Raw genomic sequence first — 15573 nt, 5'->3', positions numbered from 1 at the left:
GACACATCTTGTTAATAGGTGGGCAAATGCCTCTCTGTCCTCTTGTGCAGTGGGCTCTGGTCTTCACCCTGGAGTCGAGTGTCCCAGGCAGAGGCTCACAGGACACAGCAGGTTATGTTGGTGGTGTGGAAGTAGGCCTTTGCTCATGTCAAGGGAGGCTGGGGGCTTTACGGCTCTGCAGAGGTCAATGCAAATTGACCTCTCCTAGCTCAAATAGCCTCCTCTAATATGAGTCTGTGAGGATGGCTGTGTCTGTCCCTTGAGCCAGCTGAGCTCAGAGAAGCCGGAGCTGTAACAGAGTCTGTCTCCTTAGTAAGAGCCCAACCAGAACACAAGAGGTTGAGAGATGTCCCTACTCACGGTCACTAGTGTGAGTACAAAACATCACAGGCCTCCAGGGCATTCTCCTCTCAGGGCAGGTTCTCCAGAGTCCACTGAGCAGAGAAAGGAGCAAAGTGGGGCCTCTGTCTGACATTGCACTCCAGGCAGGCTGCCACTCTGGTTCTCAGACTGAGAGAAATGGAGAGGGAGAGGAGGAGGGAGAAGGGGAGACAAGTCTGGATGCAGCTTCCCGGGAAGCTGCATTAGCCAGATGACAATCAGAATTAGCATTAGAACACCTTGATGAAAGAAAGGAAGAAAGAGTTGAATCCGTGAATGAAAAATAGATTATTCACTGTCAGTCTGAACAATGGAACAAGACATAAATAGCAGCCATGCACAGGACATGCCAATTTTGCTCAAAAATGGTGTGCATGGCACTCCAGCAGCCCTCCAGAGAGCTCAGGACCACAGCCAAGTTCTGTACTGAGCAGATGGGGAGAGAGAGAATAACAATGGCCTCTCAGAAGTGAGAGAGAACTGGGCTTTAAAGTCAGAGATTGAGAGTTCTAGCTGTTATTTACAACCGTGTACGCACACACAGGGTTGGGGTGGAGGGAGGGAAGCAGGACAGAGGGGAAACAACATGAAAGGCAGAAGGAGAGGCCAGGCCACCAGCCTCAGGTGAGTGACTCAGTCTCATGGAGCTTTGGTTTCAACATCAGCAAGATGGGCTCCAACTACCTGGGGGTTGAGATATAGCGTGAGCACGCTGGTAAAGTTGGGCAACTGCTCTTACTGCCACTGGGTAGAAATAAGTGCTTTAGGGGCCCCGACCTTGCCCAACACAAAGAGGATTATGTGTAAGTGTGAAAACAAGGGAGGAGGCATGTCCACAGATGAGAATGGAGCTTGTCAGTTATGGTTGGGAATGGAACATCGAGGTGAATAGGGCCACCACCTCAGGCTGCTCCATGCCTTCCAACCTCAGAGGCCCGGGATGGCTACCAGCCAGGTCCCTCTGCATCTCACTGGGCTCTGCCAGGACAATGCTGCTGGTAAATGCTATCTAGTTTGTCACCAACCAGAGTTCCTCTCTGCAATACCATCCTGGCCCTAAGCACACGTGTCCACACGCCCTCTGGTACTTCAGAGGACGGGGCTGTGGCATGCTGGTTGCCGGGCCCTACCGCCACTTCCCTGTGAGACAAAAGGGGGTCTCTGCAGCAGCCTTCCTTGATAAGCCTCCTCTCCCAGGACCTACATGTCCTGGAGAGACTTCATGCCTTCACACCTGAGTCATCACTGAGACACTATGACTCAGATGACAGAGGGTCCTGTGTCTGTTACCCAGAAAGTGCCCTGTCAGTTCTCAGGTGGGGCTACTTGTGAGGCTGCGTACCTTCATCTTCCACTGAACAAAAACTCAGGAAATAGGAACAACTGCTCTCCCCACTTACAGAGGCACAATAGGATGAGTGGATCTCAAGAAGGAGCCAGAATTGAAATTGGCAGGAAGGCTGGAATTGAGGAGGGTGACTGGCAGTGTTCACAGAGACCTCCCTTACCTTGGTGAAGGTCAGACAGTCCTTGTCCTGGTCTCTGTCCTTCATCTCGAAATCATAAAGTGCTTTGCCCTGGGGCGGGGTCTGCGGCAAGGGCCGGATGCACTGGATGTAGCTGGCGGGCAGGAAGCCATGAGCTCCATGCAGCTCCCCGTGGTACCAGTGCTCATCCACCCTGCGCCGCAGGATGATGATGTCGCCTTTGCTGAACTTGAGGTCGCCGGGTTCTTTCCCCTCATAACTGTAGAGCGCTTTCCCATAGGGAAGCTGGGAAAGAGTCTGAAAGCAAAACATAGCATCAGGTTACTCAACGTGGTCTTCCTCCTGCCTGGTTGGATCTGCCCGGGTTAGGGGGCTCTCGTGCTATGTGGGCACATACAGAATGCTCTAGAGTGGGGAGTACTTCAAAGGAACAGACACCTCTGTATGGGAATACTCAAGTGCATGGCCCTGCCAATACAAGATGGTCCCCGTAATGGCAGTCTCCCTCAAATAGTGCACATGAAAGGGGGGCCTTCCACAGGAACTAACTCTCTCTGCTGAAAAGAATTCTGAAGCAGGAGCTAAACTGTCATCATTAATAGGTGAGGGAACTGAGGCACAGAGAGACAGGTTACTGGCTCAAATCCTCAATAAGGATTGCAGAATTCCCACCCACATGGGGTGGCTCTGGAATATTCTCATCCACTACTGTGTTGAATTGTCCTCCACTGAGTGCAATTTCTAACTATCAGACTTCCAACAATTATTATCCAATAAAATTTTCATACTGAATCTCTGAAACTTCACAACTCAGAACATGTCCCAAGGGGGTTCCCAGGTCAAGGGGACAGACCCACACTGACTGTGGGATTTTTCCACTCACAGCCTTACAACCAATGGCATACACCTGTGATGTCCAGCCCAGAGGGGCAGTCTGACGATGGAAGGTGGAGGCCAACCCCAGGACATTGGTCCCCAGTGCACTAGAAGTTCTAAGTGGTCCCTGACTGTCACAAACTGCCTCTCAACCCCATACAGACACCAATGACAAACAGATTTTTGATGCATATGGCAGTCTGGTCCAAAAGCACAATTTCAAGACCATAAACTAGTATCTTCTTAATGTCATGGGATGTTCTTGTCATCCTGTCAAAGATTAGCCAACCCTTTCAAAAGTCATCTGCCATCTTTGGTCTCAAATGGTGAGTGACTGGCTCTGAAACCAAAACAAACTTGTGGCAATCTTCTGCTCCTCTGAAATAAGAGTCAGTGGAACTACCCTGAAATCTGATGTAGCTATCTACTTCCTGGGCTCCTCCAACTTAATAGGCCTATGTCATAAAGACCAGTGACCACTATTCTGCATGGGTAGGCAACACCCATCAACTGAGTAAGCTCTGTCAGGGGCCAAGTCCCTGCCAGAGGAAAACCAAAGGAAAACCCACCACTGTCCCTGTGTCAATACCCAACAATTTCCCTGACAGAAGCTGCATTTTCTTACCAGGGCAGTCTATGCCAAGGCTTTCTTTAGTATTTGAATCAATCAATAGAACCATAAAAGCCTGAAGCAGTAGTACATCGAAAAGCTCTTTGTAGGGGACTTAATAGCATGTTGGCAACTCAATCACTCTGCATTTATGTTTCAGCGATGTCAAATGACAGCAGTTAAGAGAGAGCCTGCTGGCAAATTGACAAACAGCCACCACTAACCAATTAAACAGTAACACCAGAGGATTTTTCGTTGCAGAACTCAATGAGAAAAAAAATCAGTTTGCTTCCAATAATACCCATCCTGGCTAGCTTGTACTGTAAGCACAATAGCCTATAACAGGCCCCAATTTCAGAGGGCTGAAGCAAAAGGGTGATTTGCAGCACAAGTGCTATGATGAGACGAGAATGGAAAGGGCTACTGGCTGTGAATAACCAGAAGAACCTCACTGCCACACAAAGACCAGTCAGCCCTCGGCCCAGGGGTTCTCAACTGGGGACAGTTTTGTCCCTCAGGGAACATTTGGCAACGTGTGAAGACATTTTGGGTTGTCACAACTGGGAGGTGGGGTGCTATTGGCATCTAAAGTGTAGAGGCCAGGGAGGATGTTAAACACTCTACAAACACAGGGCAGCCCCCACAGCAAATAATTACCCTGTTCAGAATCCCTGCCCCAGGCTGTGAGGTTAAATTTACAAAAAGTAGAGTAGCTTTCTTCTATTTGAACTTAGTCTATCACAACTTTAAAAGTTAAATATAACATTGATTTCTATGACGGGAGTCTTTTCACTATTGAGCACATGGAGAAGCTGAGATACCTACTGAGAGGTAAGAGGGGTTAAAGGGACAGTAAGGAGAGAACCCTCCGTCAAACTTGAAAATGGGCCTCCGCTTGGTGCAAAAAAGAACCCTTCACTTTGCCACAGACTCTGTTTCCTTTCACTCACCCATCCCCCAGACTAAGGGGGTGGTGCCCAAAAGGTATGTTTGGAGAACCACACACTGAGGCTGCTGGTTGTTTTCACTACTCCGGATAATGAAGGAAAGCAAAAAGGGCCAGATCCATGCTTTTGTCTCTATGGGTTGTACCTCCGTCTGTGCACTAGCATGCTGTCTGAATGTGTGGACCTCCCTGTATTCCTCATGCACTGGGGACACCAGCACTCATACTCTGGCCTGCCTACCACCAGCTCCACTGCTCGGTTGACACAAACACCACTCATTCATGCTGTGCAATCCTGGCCCCGACCTGCCTGGGGTGCAGGGAAGGGCTTGGGTATAGTGACGAGAACCTGAGGCCATTCCCACCTCCTGGTGTTTCTGAGTAGTGTGTCTTCTCAGTTCCTGTGAGGCACATATTGCTGATGTTCAGGGGCCCTGGCCTCTCGTGGAATCTCTAGAATGGTCATGGCCCCTCCAATCGAAGCACTGTGGTCCCAGAGCTCCTGGTTAGCCCAACACCTTTCACGGCCTAGACTCTACCTGCCTCTCTCTGTGCTTTCAACTTCCCTGCCAGGTGGGGAACTTAGTTCCAATCTAATTGTTTGCTCAACTTCTCAATATGGACACCCCACAGCTGTCCCTGGAGTCTACACTCCCTGTATTCCTCACCCTGGCCAAGGAATGCTCGCCCACTGCCAGGCCCGCACCCTCTGTGACCCACGTGCCCACCCCTTCCCTCCACTTAGCACTAGTCCTCAAGTCCTACTGACCCCACTGGAAGGATCTCAGGAAGGCACCAGGCATGCCTCCACCCCCAGGGCCAGGCCCTTCCTCTCTCTCACCCACACCACTGCAAACCTTCAGCAGTGAGTCCCCAGCCCCAGTCAGCCCACTGTGAAGCTAAATGCCCAAACACAGAGCTGATACTGCCACCCTGAGGCTCATGAGCTTTCAGGGACTACCTACTACCTTAAGGGAGGGGCACGAAGTTCCATGACATGGCATTCAGGATGCCCTAACACTGGCCTCAACATAGTTTCCAGCCATAGCCCCCACTGCTCTTCCCGGCTGCCTTGGGGCCAGCATCCTCGCTCACAAAGAGCACATGCTTCTGGAACTTCTGAAGCTTTGCTCTCTCCTAGGCTCCAATCACTCCCTCTTAAACCCAGAAGTAGTAGGCTGTGCTCTCTGATGTCCTGGGAGCCCCTCTCTATCACACCCCCACCACACCAGTCCCTACTAAACCGAGGCCCTGAACAGGAGAGTTCCTGGCACATGGTAGCTGTCCTATGCACGTCTGTTCATTTAACTGGGCTTAGTTGATTCCTGAGCTAGGGACTGGGTGGGGACCAGAAATGGGGAAAGTCAGAAATGACAGACAAGTGTCATTTACCACCTGTAAACCAGCATGCCTCACAGAGATCCCGGATAAGGATGCCAATCTCAGCTCTACATGGAAGAGCAAAAGAGCAGTTGTTCTAGTTGGTGAACCAGGGAAAGAGAGCGGCCAGATGTATCTGCAGCCGCAGAAGCAGTGCAGGAGTGATCTGCACACATCCTCACCATGGCGGCCCAGTCGGGGTGGGACAACTACCTCATGACCTGAGGTCAGATCATGGGGCTCAGAGCACACAGCAGAGCCTGGCTGGCTCAGCCACACTCTGGTCTGCACCCATGGGTGGCCAAGGAGAGGGCGAGGGGAAGGAGAGAGCTATAGGAAGGGAAGGGGGATAGAGGGAACCCAGCCCATCTAAGAATCCCCTCCCTAGACTGCCAAGATCAGCACCTGAGGGAGCAAAACTGAGATGCAGGACACATTTCTGAGGGCAACAATAAAAGTCAGGGATGGTGCTGAGAGGTAGTTTATTCAGGGGACCAAAGAAGCGTTCTTGCTGTTAAAAAATGCTCTGAAATGGCGGCTCTCAGACCTCCAAGGCGCCTTTCATCTTCAAAGCTCTTTATAAGATTAACTAATTAGTCCATGACAGGGCCTTGAGGTAGTACTTTTGAGTACCCTCCCAGCCCAAGGAAACTGAGTGGGTTTCTGTGCAGCCATTTCCTCTCTGTTCCTTATAACCCCTCAACCATGTGCTCCCCTCTGGAGGAATCCTATTCAAACACTGCCACTGAGTTGGGATTCTATGGGCTCAAGACATTAAGGAAAAGAAATAAAAGGAAAGGGGAAATACATCTGGGATGCCTACAGGATAATTAACACCAGCCACCCCTGCAAGGCATTAATAATAATTAAACTTATAATGTCAATTTCATGGCTCATTACTCAGATGTAGCACACAAATCTTACTGTGGGCTTAATGTCCTACCCTGTGGAGACATGGGTGCTCACACATGCACAGCAGCGCCATCTCCATCTTTTATGGAGATCACCGCAGCAGCAGGCTTTGACAAATGTGCCTCTGTTACACCACATTGCCGACTAGGCTCTAAGTCATGCTGGCTTCTCTGGGAGTGGGGCCTGGAGTATAGGCGGAGGGTGGCATGGCAGGTAGGGCTAGGTGTTTCTCCTCCAGAGATCCCAGCAAGCTGGGGTGAAGAATGTGGACAAACAACTCACCTGTGTTTTTTAGATTCAACCATTCTCTCTTATTTAGAGATTTCCAGGCAATACTTGTGGTTTACACAGTTTCTAACTATATGTTACCAAGGGAGGACCCCCTGGAGTATCAGCCCCATGAGGACAGATACCATGCCTGTTTTGTTCAGATGCTGCATCCTGACCTCTGGCCTGATATAGATAACTTGCTCAAAATACCTACTGAATGAATGAACATATGGACCAATCAAACCAACCTCTCAGGATTGAGCCTGGGCTAAGCTGCTGGCTGGAAGGGCTTCCCCTGCACATTATTTTCCCCAGGATATGAGGTTCAGGGTTCACATAGTCAAGAATCCTATTGCTAATAGTGGCTGGGCCTGGATAACTGGGAAAATCCCAAAGATTACTCTATGAGGAGAGCATTAACAGTGGAGGAACCAGGCCAAGTGAAGGCATGGAGTTGGACACAGAGTTGTTGGACACAGACACAGAGCTGGAGTTGGGCACAGTTGGACATAGATATGGGCCTGCCTCACAGAGACATGGCAGAGTTGGCAGTCATTGGGGAAACACATCCTGCCATGTTGCAGGTATGGTGAGTGGGCCACAGAGGGGAGGCTGCCTAACCACAAATGTGCAGGGCCCACAAAGGTGGCAGAGAAAGCTAAGTGCACCCCTTGCTCCTTCTTCTGGACAGTGATAATATTCCAAGTTTCAACTGGGGTCAAGGTCACCCAGCTAGAGATTTCCTTTCCCAGCCTCACTTGCAGGTAGCCATGGCCATGTGTTGTAACTTCAATAATCAGAATGCATGTGAAAGTAGCTTGTGCAATTCTGGACCCTGTTTCATAATGACATTTGGGAAGAAATACTAACACCCATTTCTACTCTGCGTGAATGGCAGAGGGGGTGGAGGTGAGCAAGCTTTTTCCACTTCAAGATCCCACTCAGAGCAAAAGAAGAAGGAACCTGCTCCTTGGATGACCATGTAAAACAAATCTCTGCACTGTGACGTGAGAAAAAGAAATTGTACCTTACTTGAGCCACCATGTTTGGGGATCTTTCCATCAGAGGTCAGCCTGTATCCTGACTAATTCAGAGGATCAGAGGTGTGACTTATGGTTTCAACAGCTCATTTCAACTGAAATCAGTTTTCAAGGCAGTGTTTACTCTGCACCACTGTGGAGGTTATGATTTACTGATTTCCTATTAGAACATGGACCCTCTCAGTTTCAGAATTACTTGAAAAGCCATGATTTCCTCGGCCTTGTCAGGTGTTAAATACTGAAACAGAATGTCCCAACCTTCTAATTCACAAATTAAATTTGTGATAGAGATGTCACTACATCACACATCAACCAAGACATTCCCGGGTTTTAATTTTACAGCAATTCAAGCTCCTTCCTCCATTTTTATCATCACAAACTTGGCATTGCGTCCTGGACTTTTGTTCCTTTCACTCTGCTCTTCTGATTTTTTTTTTTCTTTCTGGTATTTGCATACTTGTGTTTCCAAGAATTTATGGAACACTGCGACGTGCCAGACCCTGCAGCAGGCTACAGGCAAGTAAGACACATCCCTTTATTCAGAGGTCAGCAAACAGAGCAACCACAGAGAAATGCCCAATTTGTCCCCAGGCACAGGTGGGGTGAGGGCATCCCTCAGCAGTTACCATGTGATATAGACGTAAGCTGTCCACTGCCAAGAACTGCCTTGAGCTGCTCCATGTTTAGCACGCATCTCGTGTTTCAGCAAGATTAGTGAAGATTAAAAAGAAACTGTACCTTTCTCCCTCTTTTTTTTTGTCTTTTTCTTTTACTTTTCCAAGATTTTGTCAAAGGCCCCTTCTCAAGTTTGCGTGCTGTTCTATGCGCTTTGGCAGTCAATTCGCTAATGTTAGTGGTAATTTGCTAGAAGGTGGTAGGGCTTTATTTCTTATTCTGAGCTGTTAGGAGAAGTGAAATTTAAGGAAGCCCACGTTCTGCCTGAGAGACACCTGATGACTTTGGGTGGACGGAATCATTTGTATGTAGAAGGTGTGAAGCCCCTGGGGTTCCTCCAGATGAATGGTGCTATATAAAGCAATGCTGTGCTTACGCCATAAAAGGGATATGGCTCTTTGAACCTCTTCTCAAATTAGCTGATACAACTTTGTAATAAAACCGCCATGGAGTAAGAAATAAAACTTTTCCAAAACAGCACACTCCTCTTCAAAGAAGTTACGCTTAAAATACTTCCATCATCCTTCTGAGAGTGTGAAGCCACTTCTAAGCTACTTGCATATGTTGCTCTGGAAAAGAGGAGAGACCCCAGGATCAAACAAAGTCCAGCTGAGAGAAGGTGAGATCCAGATTAAGGTCATCTAAAGCAGTCTAAGAAGTGAGTCACAGAAAAAGTTGCTCCTAACAAGGACATAGCTCAGTTAGGAAGATTTTTTTTTTCCCCTATTTGGGGAGATTTATAGCCAATGTTAATGGAAATACTGAGAGTGAAGATAATTCCGGGGAAGCTGCATGCACACACATGTGTCACACACAATGACATGCTCACAGGCCGGGCTTTGGCTCAGTGTTCACACTGAGGAGGGTCACAGACAGTCAGCTTGCTCCCATGTGATAGAGAGTGCCATGTGTGATGATCAGGTTTCCTAGCATCCTCCTCCTGTTCTCAGAACATGCGGCCAGGAACTCAGTTTTTACTACCCACGTGAAGAGGAATAAAGAGAACCCTCACTGTCACCAAAATATAAGTGCCTCTGCTGGACACCAGGACAAGACCACTGTTGGCACCAGCTGGGCTGGCTCATGTGGGTGCCAAGGAGCTTCCCGTCACCTGTCAGCACAGGCTAGGGGAGTGGAGGAGACGTACCTGCATGTGTGCCCTTTCTCCCTTCAAGACCCATGTGTTCTTTGAAGTTAAGCAGCTTCTGACCACGCACAACTGCATTTCTGAACACCACGTTTTTCAAATTTGGCTAGTTTTACAGAGTTTCCATAGGAGCGCTACAATGTACTGCTGCATTCTGGTCAAACAACAGCTTCACAAAATTTTATTTCACCAGCAATCTATTTCTGGTTTGCAAAGATAAAGATGCCCTGGGCAGAGCTTCTCAGGAATGCTTGTGTTGTCCAACTCCATATTATCTACACTGTGGCAGGGGTGAGGGAGCATTGCTCTTTAATACACGTTTCAGCCCTCCTAACTGTGCCCCTCAGAGGGCCCTGGACACACAGTGACTGAGCTATCCCCACACAGGGCCCTGGACTACCTCCTGTTCTCCTCCTGAGAGAAGAGAAAGGAGCAATGGGACATGAGGGTCAGGAATGAAAGCCAGAAGGTTCTATGAAAAGGAGAGCAAAGAGAGCTGAAGACTGAGGCCCCTGGCCAGAATTCCGTGGGTTCCCTGGTCCAGTGCTGTGTGTGTCATCAGCTAGAGCAGACAGCCACATAAGAAGACTCCCAGGAGCTGCATAAGGGGACTGCCACTACCAAGAGGTAAGGCAGGGAAGGGGGCAAGAAACAGCCTCCTTTGACTAATATCGAAATGCGCATGCCCGGAATTTCCTTGAGTGGAGAAAACAGCCTGCCCTTCCTCTCTGCTGGGAGAGGGGAATCTAACTGTGCAAATGGGCTGCCCAGCTGGCTGAAGGGCAAGGAGCAGGCCCATGTGGGAGGATCCAGGCTTACTGCGCCCCCTTAGTTTCCAAACTGCTATAGCCCAGTGCCCAGCATGACCCCCCAGACGAGTGTACGCCCCACTCCTCTACCTCCAAAGCTGCCATGCCAGTCTGTTCTCCTTCATTTCCATAATTCATTTCCACTCAAGAGCTTGCAAAGGTTCAAAGGCTAACAATATGAGGTTCTCAACCCCTGTGAGAGGCCCTGTTGTGCACGCAAGTACCTGTGTTCCAGCCAACACCACCCAGCTCTCTGTGGACATCCTCCTCTGCCTGCTCACCACCCCTGCCACCGGCAAGCCGGGCTCTCTCCTCACCATCTGCCTCTGTGACCTCACAGTGCTCCAGAGACCCTGCCGCTCTGGGAGCTGTGACAGCCCATTTGTCTGTGCTTCATCCTATGACCTACCCAAAGTGTGAAGAATGCCCTGTAACATCTGGTTCATAAAGGAAATCAAAAGTAATTCAGTTCTGACAATTATGAAAACATGAGATAATTAGAATTGCCTGGAGAAGTTTTTTTTTTATTTTTATTTTAAAAAATTTTTTTTTCTTAATGTTTTATTTATTTCTAGGAGAGAGAGAGAGAGCGCGTGAGCAGGGGAGGGTCAGAGAGAGAGGGAGTCACAGACTCTGAAACAGGCTCCAGGCTCTGAGCTGGCAGTCAGCACAGGGCCCAAACCCACGAACTGTGATATCATGACCTAAGCGAAAGTCGGACGCTTAACCGACTAAGCCACCCAGGCGCCCCTGCCTGGAGAAGTTTTAACCCGAGGCTTGGCAGTCTTGTATCGAGGCCCTAAGTAAGTATTGTAGGTATTTGTTTAGAGACTAGAACACCTAGTTCAGTCACCCAAGACCCACCTTCATACCCTGTACAGAAAGAGACATGTTTGGACAGCATGCATGCATGGACGCAAGCACATCCACATGTACACACACTCAAACCGTTCCTCAAACATAAACCGCCCACTGCATACCTGGGTTTCTGTTCTGAAGTCAGAGAGGAGAAAGGGAAGATGAACATCTAATATTAGCATAGATCAGGAGGTAGCAAACCACGGCCCTGGGGCCAAATCCATCCTGCCTGCTGTCTTTGTAAATCAAGCTTTATGAGGATGCAGCCACACCCATCCATTTACAAAGGCAGAGCTGAGTAGTTGCAACAGTCCCTGTGGGCCACAAAGCCAAAAGCATTTGCTATCTGGCCCTTTACAGAAAAAGTCTGCAGCCCCATGAAATGGAACCTCCAAACTAGCAATGGCCCAAGGTCTGATGCTTGCTTGGTTTCCACTCATTCCAGGGAAAAGGTATGGGCGGCTGCAAGGCCCCTCTGTGTAAGCAGAGAATGAACTACATTTAAGAGTGGCACTGCCATTTCCATGGTTAAAGCAGCAATTTGGGAATTGGGGACAGCTCTGGCTTGGTGGTGGCCTTGCAGTGTGCCTTTTTAAAATTTTTTTAATGTTTTATTTATTTCTGAGAGAGAGAAATAGTGTGAGCAGGGGAGGGTCAGAGAGAGAGGGAGACACAGAATGTGAAGCAGGCTCCAGGCTCTGAGCTAGCTGTCAGCACAGAGCCCGACGTGGGGCTCAAACCCACGAACCGCGTGATCATGACCTGAGCCGAAGTCGGATGTTTAACCGATGGAGCCACCCAAGCCCTGCAGTGTGCCTTTTGACAAAGTGCCTCCATATGCAGGGCCTCATCTTCCCATACACCAGAGATAATCAAATCTGTCCTTCTAAACTTCCTAGTAATGTCAAGGGAATAAAATTGATGGCATGTAATGAGCTTTCAGTCTCTTAATGAAGAAGGTGCTATAAAAATGATTATCATAGACTGTTTGCTGAGGCAAACAAATGTTCCATGATCCTGGATGCCAGTGCTAGAAAAGGCACCAATAATGACTCCTAAGTGTAGACTGGAAGTGGTATCAGATGGAGGAGGTGAAGACAACGCCCTGCCTGGCACCTGTACACACTAGCTCCCTCACACACTGGGTGAAAGTAAATCAGCAAAGGTCTACTATGTCCTCCTTGGGTGTGCCATCCTCTCTTTCCCTTCTCACAGGTCTCTGGACACTGCTCAGGGTCCCAGGAGTCCCTCCCACCTTGATTCCAAAAGGACACTCTTCATCCTGACATCCACAGTTCCTGCTACCCCTTCAGCATAAGGACTGGCCAATCTCCCCTGAGCTTTTAGGATGTTGTGAGCTGTGTCCTGACCTCTCCTGGTGTGATCAGCTGATTCCGCACAGCTATCCTATGGGTTGTTCTTATATTCCTGACACTCTACAGACAGGAAACAGGCACAATGAAATTTAGTAACTTGCCCAAAGTCCCAGCTGTGCTAAGAAACAGCACATCAGGGTTGGAACCCAGGCAGTCTGACTTCCAAAGCTGAGCGCCAACCCACCACTTACATCACCTTCTAAAAATAACATGACCATTTATTTAGCGGCTACTCCATGCCAGACACTCCAGATAACTTGATTATTGCTCACAGGAGCCTTGTGAAGTAGGAATTATTATAGTCATTTTATAATTGAGGAAAATTCAGAAAGGCAAGGACATTCCTCAGTGTCAGGGGACCTGCTTACAGCTTATAACCCCAGCCTGCCTCCTTATCCTCCTAGGCGGGAGGGGAGCCCTTGTGGGGTGCTGATGATTACCTGGAAGGAAATGTGTAAGGAAAAGGAAAGAGGTGGACTGGTTATCCACCAGGCCAGAAGGGTCCAGATTTTTGTTTGCATTTAACCAATTTGAAGAAGTACTCACTTTACTACTTTCTGGGAAGACCACACCAATAATATGGACTGATGTCAAAACGTTCCTAGAAATGTTCTGGACAATGGTTACCTAGAGGAGCATGTGGCTGAGTCCTGCAGCATGCCCCGTGTGGGGATTATGGTCTGTACCTTGAGAAGTCGTCTCTGTCTGCCAGTTTCCTGCTCACATAATCCCTCCCAGGGAATGAAGGGGTCACTGCCTGCAATGCCAGCCCCTCCAGTCCAGCCACGGCTAGGGCCTGAATCCCGGGATGTCCAAGCCAGTCCTATGTCTGACATATTACACCACAGCTCCTAAGGGAAACACACTAACCACAGTCTTCTTTATGGGTCAAAAGGGCCTCACACTGTGTACCAAGGTTTCCAACCACCTCAGAAAGTCAGGAGGTCAGGAAGGAAAGCAAAGGCTTCATCATCTGTTGTTTTTCAGAAAGGAAAATAGGGATAGATGGTTCCTTCCAGGTTCTTATTTCAACCAAAACTAACCATCAAATCATCTTTAAATGTTTTTTACACATTATTATTTTAATGCAACCCTCCCCCACAAAAAAGAAAAACTAATACAAGAAAATAAGGGGAAAATAAGGTATTTATAAATATCAATGCAAAGACAAATAAGTTTCCCCAACGATCCAGCTTTATTTAAGAGCAAAGAGTTAGAGTCCTCAACCCTCAAGGGGTTTGAAGGTGGCTGTGCTACAATGTTCTTGACTCTGCCACATACTGGATGTCCTGTGCCTCAGTGTCTTCATCTATAAAATAAGCATCATCAAGTACTTCTTTCCAAGGGACCTTGTGAGAGCAAACAAGGCAACAGCTATCAGTTGCTCAGACCAGCACCCAGAATCTGGTTTGTACCACAGTTTCCTGTTAGTGTTAAATAACTTCCGAATGATAACACCATCAGAAAGGAGCACATCGCCTGTTTGTTCAGACGTCCACATCAAAAACATCACATGACATAGAGATAGGAACATTTTGTAAAAACAAAGACCTGAGCAAAACAAACTTGACCATGATACTACATTAGTCAGTTTTAGAAAGAAAAGCTATCCCATTGACAGAAAGATGGGTGCCATGCTCCATGAGGCCCCATGCATCCCTTTGGCAGTGTTTAAGGGCAGCACCTCAGGAACCATTCCTGCTTTTCTTCTCCCTGTCCTTCACTACCACGTGAGTAGCACATTTTGCCATGTGGGAGGTAGGGGCCATGATGCCAGGTGCTGGGTTACTGCAGACCAGGCAGGCATGGCCCCTGGCCACAGGGAAGTCAAAGGGCAGATGGGGGCAGGGCCAGAAGGGAGACAAACAGCACCAAACTCCTTGTAGGCTCTGAGCCTGGGCTCCTGGGCAGGGTGGGTCTGGTCTTCTTGTGAGCAGAAGGGGGTCACAAGACCACTGAGGTCCTCTCTCTACAGCCAGGCCCTGAGGTTCTTAGAAATTTTCATATTGTGCAGCCAATCTCAGAAAAAAAATCCCATAGCCCCTTTTGTAGATTTTCTCTGCCCTCTACAACAGCTTCAGGCACTTATATATGATACAAAATCATGTAAACTTCAAGCCCTGAATTAACATTTTGAATACTAAATAGGGTTTGTTATTAAGTTTTAAAAAATTAAGCCTGAATCAAAGGATAGCTAATGGTTTGGGCTTAATTAATGTATATATTGAATTTGCCTGCTTTACACCAATTCTGGAGTTTGTGATCTACACAGGATAGAGGCTGGGTGTGCGGGGCTCAGACCACAGTATGGCCTGGGACAGGCAGATGCTGGGGCAGAATTCTTCACTGTAGCCATGAAGGCTGAGCCTTGATGAATGTGGCTGGAGCTGAAGGGGATCCTTGGTGCTTTATTTCCATGTTGACTTACAGAAATCATTAACTCCAGATATTTATTTACAAAATGCTGAACTTTGTAATGGAAATCACCACAAAATTAGATGACAGTCACTTTTATAGACTTCAGGTGAACTTCATAAAGCAATGATTAATGTAAATAGTCTCACTAAGGAAAACAAACAAATGGTCTCCAGAGTCACTGTGATAGCGTGTTTTTTTTTTTTTTTTTAATGTTTTGTATTCATTTCTGAGAGACAGAGAGACAGTGTGAGCACGGGAGGGTCAGAGAAAGAGGGAGATACAGAATCTGAAGCAGGTTCCAGGCTCTGAGCTAGCTGTCAGCACAGAGCCTGACTCAGGGCTCTCAAACCCACGAACCGTGAGATCATGACCTGAGCCGAAGTCGGAT

At 48.1% G+C, this 15573-nt stretch overlaps 1 protein-coding gene across 1 annotated transcript in view; it reads right to left on the bottom strand.

Annotated features, from left to right (window-relative positions):
• SH3RF3 (SH3 domain containing ring finger 3) overlaps positions 1–15573 on the bottom strand; it is a gene marked incomplete at its 3' end in the record, with an annotated part of 310591 nt that overhangs the window by 96142 nt on the left and 198876 nt on the right. The window contains exon 2 of the mRNA XM_039223149.1: positions 1890–2165. Within this exon, the coding sequence (XP_039079080.1) occupies positions 1890–2165 (276 nt within the window). The remainder of the gene's footprint in view (positions 1–1889; positions 2166–15573) is intronic.

This window comes from Hyaena hyaena, unplaced genomic scaffold (assembly GCF_003009895.1).
Source record: "Hyaena hyaena isolate Hyena2069 unplaced genomic scaffold, ASM300989v1 scaffold_1281, whole genome shotgun sequence".
Classification (NCBI taxonomy): domain Eukaryota; kingdom Metazoa; phylum Chordata; class Mammalia; order Carnivora; family Hyaenidae; genus Hyaena; species Hyaena hyaena.
Note: the sequence above shows the minus strand (reverse complement) of the source record. Positions and strands in the feature narration are given on the sequence as shown.